At 51.1% G+C, this 7,500-nt stretch overlaps 1 protein-coding gene across 1 annotated transcript in view; it reads right to left on the bottom strand.

Annotated features, from left to right (window-relative positions):
* B4galt1 (beta-1,4-galactosyltransferase 1) overlaps positions 1–5,613 on the bottom strand; it is a 50,476-nt gene extending 44,863 nt beyond the window's left edge. Inside the window, exon 1 of the mRNA XM_032905031.1 lies at positions 5,017–5,613. Within this exon, the coding sequence (XP_032760922.1) occupies positions 5,017–5,431 (415 nt within the window). The 5' untranslated portion in view covers positions 5,432–5,613. The remainder of the gene's footprint in view (positions 1–5,016) is intronic.
* Positions 5,614–7,500: the final 1,887 nt, after the last annotated feature.

The following is a 7,500-nucleotide window of genomic DNA, read 5'->3' as shown; positions in this document are numbered from 1 at the left end:
ACACACACACACACACACACACACACACACACACACACATGCCCCTTTCACAGAGACCCTTAGCCCACCGAGCCCAAGAGGATCCTGCTTACTGTGCTTCCGGAGTCTGAATGGTCCCAGGGCAGAATCGTGGGAGTCGGCTCAGGCCGACTTGGCATCAACTGCCCCACCATCCTCAACCCCTAAATTAGCCTGGAAATCCCTATCCTGCTGCCACTCAAAGACCATAATACCCAGGCAGATGGCTGTTGATATCTCATTATAATCATTATAAAGCAGCAAGTTGAGATTACCCAGCAGAGCTAAGGTACGGCCTCAGAAAGAAAAGGAAAACTTTTCACACAATCAAATAAAACTAGGAGGGAAGAACGGTGACATCAAGCCTGAGTTTCTTTCTGAATGAAAGGAAGATAGGATAGAATATTAGAGAAAGGAACATGAGATCGAGGGCACGTGTATACACACACACACACACACACACACACACACAGGGTGGGGTGTTCAGAGACATTAGTACAATAATTAAGTCTCTCTTGCCTAAACTTCTAGTTGCTACAAGGAAGACATTTTGTCTTCTTTATAGCTCTAACTCCACACAGTGCACACTGTACATGAATGACGTTACCACAGTCATCCAAACATCCGTGTAAGACCTTTCAGAGGAAGGGATGCACAAGCACATCTTATAAGGATCTTCTGTCCATTCTCTGGACTATATCAGGACAGCTCCTGGTCCTCTGAATTAGTCTCTCTGGGCATTAACGTGAGGCAAGAATACCGGACCCCTCTCCAGGGAGGCTAAGCCAAGAGACAATGGTTTAAAGCCAATCCCACATTTGGCTCCTGTTTGCCATGTCCCAAGGAACATCTACCTGCTCTTTTGCCACAGGTGGTTCCCACACTTGTTCAGAACCTGGGCCACTCCCTCCCCCAACCCCCGTGCTGGGATTAAGACCAAGGCCTTGTATACGCAACCACTGAGCCACACCCCTAGCAAGTGTAGAATAAATGTCATTCAGGGATCACTTCCACTCCCAGTTTGGGAGAAACGAACAGGTTTCATCCTGAAAAGGATCCAGATGGTCATGGAGGGTATTTCTGAATGACCTTGGCAATCGGGTTTCCATTTTACAGTCACCTCGCTGCCTAAGTTGGGAAATGCTGAGGCCTTGTAATGCTTTTCGTGGAATGTAGGTTAGGGTACGTCCAATATGACTGGTAGATAAAGAAAGGCATTACGGGGGGTTGGGGATTTAGCCCGGTGGTAGAGCGCTTGCCTAGGAAGCGAAAGGCCCTGGGTTCGGTCCCCAGCTCTGAAAAAAAAAACCAAAAAAAAAAAAAAAAAAAAAAAGAAAGAAAGAAAGGCATTACGGTCTGTGTGTGATCAATAAATTATTGCCTCCAGAGAAAAGCAGCAAGACCAACCGGCTTAAAGGGCTAGGTACCCAAAGTCAAAGCTGTAAGATCTGCATCCAAGTGAAGAGCTCTGTGCCTCTTCCAAGACCCAGGATGAGATTCCAACCTAAATCCCAAGAGCCATCCCACAATGGGCAGCTCAAGGACAGCCCTCTTCCAAGTCTCACAGCACAGGCTGTTCTGATCGGCCTGCTTGCATCTGCATGTGCACACGTGGGTGAAGACAGCACGATAAAGAGGAATGCCTGAGAGCCAAGAGCCCAGAACTTCATCTTCAACTCACACTCCACGGAGAGGAATGCCTGAGAGCCAAGAGCCCAGTACTTCATTTTCAACTCACACTCCACGGCAGGGGCTCAGCTAAAAGAACTCCCAAAGAGCCAGGGAAATTGGCTAATGAACAAATGCTCTAACAGGGCTGTTTGCTTCTAGATAAGAACCCTGGGCCAGCAAGATAGCTCAGCAGGTAAAGGTGCTTGCCACCAAGTTGACAACATGAGTTCCATCCCTGAAACCTCTGAGCTCCACACTCACACCTTAGCATATGGGTCTACATATGAACACACATATACAAATAAATAAAAGCCACGCACACACACACACACACACACATACACCTTCCCTTTGAGCAACGGGCAAAAGGGGCCTCTGAGGTCTAAGTTGACCAGAATTTACTGCCCTCTTGAAAGATCTGTACTATCTGTTCCAGACACCAGCTAAGCTAGCCAGCCCTGCTTCCCCAAATCAATCCAGCCTGATATGCTATCCCCTTTTCCACCAACACCACACCCAAAATGTCTGTGCCACAGCCAGTCAAATCTTGTTGAGCTGTGCCAAAGACGAGCAGATAAAACCTTCTGGAAAAAGATAAACATTCCAGGAAAGAACCACAAGGCTGTGCCTCCTCTCAGCTTGGGCAAACATTCAGAGGGCCAGAAAGGAGAACTCATTGCTACAGCCAGTAGAGTACACAGTGACAGTTACCTGGAGACCTGTCACAGGGCTACAGAAAACAGCCAAAACTAACTAAAGTTCTCTCTGGGGAAATAAAAGGACTTCTCAGGCCAGGCCAGCTAACCCCTGTAGCCCACACTGGGGTGGGGAAGGACGGGACAGCCAGCCAGAGACTCACACTAGCCCCACAATGAGAGAGGAGTCCCCACCACCACTAGTACTGCAAACAATACAGTCTGCCCCAGTCATACATATTGCCTAAGCAGGATCCCAACCTCAGTCTATCTAAAGTCCATTCAAATATTCTGACAAACCGAAAACAGATCAAATGGCAACCCATCGGCAGCCTAGTCTGGTCCCTTACCACCTCAAGGTCACCAGCTATCAACTGAAAAAGATCCAAGCAGCTGGCTTAGACCGCTGGACATCAGAAAGCAGAGGAAAGTTAGGGAAAGGAACTGCAAATAGTGAAAAGGCCACCGTGCTAACCCCCAGGGATGCTTTCTCCCACCAACCTCAAAACCACGGCCAAGGGCTTTGGCTGACACCTGTCCTGCGGAACAGATGGGCTTGACACGCCACACACACACACACACACACACACACACACACACACACACAGAGGCCCGGATACACTTAAAGCTTCCTCCTGGCCGAGAACGGCCCTCCAACAGCTACACCTAAGCACTCAAATCTAAGGCCTCAGTTTAAAAAAACAAAACCTAACCTTCTACCCTTGTTTCTGGGATTGCGGCCTCAGCAGCAGCCTAAACATTAGTCCCATGCAAGTCACATGAAGGTAGCCAGGCTAGAAGAGGCCAGAAGAGGCCGAGGCCTCTGACTCCAGTCTAAAATGATCTCTCTCAGTAAGGTCCTTTTGAGCTGCCTATTTCAGGATCAATTTAGCAACCCACACTACCAAACCAAACCGAGCGGAACTACAGTTACCACAGTCCCTCATATTTCAGCAGGAAGAACCCTATCCTCTGAACAACGAGAAACTTGGGTGCCTGGTTTTCTCTTCGAGACAGGGTCTCATGCACGCTCAGTTTTATATGATGTTGGAATCAAACCCAGGCTTTGGGCATGATAGACAAGCATTCTACCAGCTGAGCTATGTCCCTGACTCTGGAGTACTTTACGAATTAATTTGTCTTTTTTCTGGCAACAATCAAAAACAAAAGCAAAAGGCCCAGCCAGACATTCTGTGGTCTGGGGACTTTTCCTCCTCCTCCTCCTCCTCTTCTTCCTCTTCCTCCTCTTCCTCCTCTATGTTGCTCAGTTCATCTCCACGGAGGTCTAAGAAATCGCCACTTCAGATCCTCAAACTGTATTGTTGATTACTTGCTATCTTGTCCTGAGTGCCCACTCTGTACACAATCTCAATTCGTCCTAAAAATAACCCCATGAGGTAAGCACAGACAAGTCCACTTTACACCATGGGAAGAAACACCATAATATGCTTGAAGTCAGACGCTTATTAGTAGACTAATGTTCTAGTAGTTCACCTTCCACAGGACTATTCCTGTTTCCCAGGTTAACAACCAGGTCCAAAGGAATTCAATTTTCTGCTGCTCGTGTTTGGCCAATTCCAAGATGTTCCTCCCAAACTAGATATGAAAATACTGAAGTAATTACTGGAGAAATTGAGCAACAGGTTATAGGAAGGCCTGCTCGGCCAAGGCTTTCTGAGAACAAGATAGAGCTACTGGCACGCTGCCTGCCTGTTTCTGGGGAGGTGGGATTCACTCTGAGCAACATTCTCTCAAACCTGACACAACCTGTGATCTACAGGTCAAAGGTCTACCTTGAGCCAGTCTCCTAGTACTAGGAATACAAACTCATATATCTGCCCCCTGCCTGGTGAAGGCCACGGTTCAGATCAGCTGGACAAGTAATGCCAGGAAAAGTGCCCCCATTGATCTGGTTAATTTTAGCCCTCCAGTCCCCTGAGTACACAGTCCCTCTGCCGCTGGAGGTTAAGAGGAACCTTCAGGAGGAGGAACCTAGGGTGGGAGACAGAAGGCCCCTTGGTTCAAGACCTACAAACAGGACGAAATCCCACAATTGTAGCAACTTTCTAAAAGTTCATCCTCATTATTTAAACTCTTAGTTACAGTGTACCATTTACTCCTTCAAAACAACCCCCTAAATAGATGTGGTTTATTATCTCCCATTTACCAGAAACCTTAAAGAGAAAGTTAAGTCGCTTGTTCAAAGGCGGAGAGGAGGAGGGTGGTGGGTAAAGAGGTGGTTTGCTCACTGTCGGTCTTGGACTCAAACAGTAGAAGTTGCTACTGGTGTTGCTATAGGGAGAGAAGGTTTCAGAGCAACCTTTTGAGTCTACCCTAAATTGACCCCAACTTCAAACTTCCTGAGTCCTGGACCAGAAAAAGGGTGTCTCCAGGGCCTTGTCTGTTGCTGGGGCCAGAAGAGCTTGTGGGCTTCCCAACAGGGTCCCAGCCTCTTGAGACACCAGTCAACCTCTCTTCCGGTCATCCCAAAGAGGATTAAGCCCGTCTTGGGGATTAAGCACTCTGATCAAAACCTGGTGGCTGGCAGTCCTGAAAGAGATCTTAGGATAATATCCCTGGAACCCTATTGAGGAAATCCGAGGAGCCCATGTCCTCGGATCCTAGGTCTTACCGAGCAGCGGGGACTCTTCAGGGCAAGCAGGCAGAGTCAACAATCCAGTGCTGGTGGGCATTGGCACCGAAGTCAAGTTGCTTTTCAGGCCGGGGCCAGAAGCCGCATCAGGGCTGGAGTCAGAACCCGGGCGAGGCTTCGGGGAGACGCCTAAAGGAGGCGGCGGCCGCGCGCCCCGGGGCCGGAGCTCTCCCGAGGGCTGCTTGCTGGCGGCGGCGCCGTTCGTGGCGCCTCGCAGTGAAGAGGAGACTCCGACCAGTTGGGGCAGGCGGCTCAGATCTCGACCGGAGAGGTAATAGACCAGGGTGACGCCGAGGTGCAGCGCGCAGACGGCCACGAGCAGGCGGCAGGCCCGCTGCAGGGTCGCGCCCGGCATCGCGGCGCTGCCGCCCAGGAACGGCTCACGAAACCTCATCTTCCCGCCGCGGCTTTAAGAGGGGGTGGGCTACGGCTGAGAGGACGGCCCGCCCGCAGGCCGCCCGCCAGGCGCTACCCGACCACAGCAATCGAAGGAGGGGCCGGGGGGTGGGGGCCGGGGGGGGGGAGGGCTAGGACCTAGCGCAGCACCGGCCGCCTGCGGCGGAAAGTCGACACCCCCGGCCGCGGGACTCTGGAGAGATCAGCGGGGCACCAGAGGCGCGGATGGGCACGGGGCGGGGCCTCGGCCGGGGGCGGGGCCTCAACCCGGTTTCCGAAGGCTCTTCGCGGAACCTGAGGGGGCGGAGTCTGAGGGGTGGGGCCGCAAAGCGGGTCTTCGGAGGGGGCGGGGCTTGAGGGACAAGGCTGGGAGAGGGGACTGAGGGGCGGAATCTTCAACCGGGTTTTTCTGGCAGCTAAGGGAGGGCGGGGCCTGGGGGGCAAGCACTAAGGGGCGGGCCCTCGGGAGGTTGGGTTGCAGGGCGCCGCGACTCTTGGGGACTAAACGTGGCGCTCTGCCAGCCGGACTGCAGCCTGGGGTTGAGCCGGCATCACATGCCCAGCGGCGCTCGGTTTTTACTCCTAGCGTTCACTGTGGAACTTAACTTAATTCTCTCTAAACCGTGCCTTCTGATTCAACGAGCTGCTCTCCGGTGACCCCACCACTTCCTGGCGTACCCAATGACTCGGGTATGGGCCTGGGACAGCAACTAATGAGGCCAAGAGGACTGGCCAGGTAGCCTTGGGGTAGTGAGAAACTGGAGGGGAGAAAGGTCGTCTAGGAAACCGTCTTCGACGCCCCGCGAGGCTAGCGGACGGATTCTCTGGGGCGTTCCAAAGATCCTCTCATCCTAACTGGGTCCTCCTGCCTATGAGGGGGCTAACAAGGAGGAGCGGATTATTGAGAGCCCTGCTAGGGAAGTGACCAACTCGCTTTACTCTTATTCCAACTTTAGTAGTTTGCCGGATTGGGGAACATCAGGAGCCTGCCCAACTTGGTTCTAGGTGCAACAGGGCCTCTAGTGCATGCCATATGGAGAAGACACATGCTTGTGGGGATGGAGCATTAATTCTTAAGCCTGCGTACAGAATAGCCCTCTGTACACTGCGCCGGAACACAGTCCCCATTCGACAGAGTACTGGAATCTAGGAGCCGGCATGCATACCTGTAATCTCAGACCCTGGTTGCGGAGGCAGGAAGAGCCAGAATTTGGAGCCAGGCCCCACTACATAGTAAAGATTTCAAGGCCTTGGGGGAGAATAGGCATGGATGCCTGTAAGATCTCACAGCTGATGTGCTGTGGAACTCAGGCTCCTAAACACTTTGTCACTATGCTCTCCTTTACACCTTGTTGATTTGAAGGTAGACGCTGGAATGCCAGGGAGACTTAAACACTTGAAGCCTTGAGCGGGAGGCCTCTGACCCATTTATCCTTGAATGTGGTGAGGACGGGGAACACTAACTAATTCTAGCCACTCCTGTATTTGGAGAGTTTGTTGTTAGCCAGTATATGCCATGAAATAGGGGTTGTTAAATATCTCTGATGACTCATCGATGAGAAAACAAACTGAACAGTGTGACATTTGGTTGCAATCATACAAAATGTACTCATCATCAGGTGACTTCCTGACCGCTCCCCTGGCCTCTTTTTCTGACTGTTCCTCTCATCTCCGTTTGTTGTATAGGCCCTGAAGCTGTGGTCCCTGTGGCTCTTTTATGTCTACACTTGTTCCTTAGGTGTGGGTCTATTACCTAAAGGCTGATGACACACCAAAACTTTCTCTCTCCAGCCCACATTTCTTCCCTAACACCCCACCTTCTGGTATCATGTCAGCTGAATGAGTCCCACCCACAATAACCTAACCCCTACATCCCACTTCCATCCTCATCCCCCTCAAAGAGAAGCACCATTGTTCTTCCAGTTCCCCAACATCAAAGCCTGTTCTGGAAAAGACCTTCTTGGACTACATTATAAGTCTTGCAAAATCTGCTCTACCTGCTTGTGGTTTGGTTTGGTTTGAGATTAGGATCTCTCTGCATAGCTCAAGATGGTCTCAAACTTGACA

The sequence above is a fragment of the Rattus rattus genome, chromosome 1 (assembly GCF_011064425.1).
Source record: "Rattus rattus isolate New Zealand chromosome 1, Rrattus_CSIRO_v1, whole genome shotgun sequence".
Lineage (NCBI taxonomy): Eukaryota > Metazoa > Chordata > Mammalia > Rodentia > Muridae > Rattus > Rattus rattus.
The sequence above is the reverse complement of the archived record's forward strand: the minus strand, read 5'-3'. Positions and strand labels throughout refer to the sequence as shown.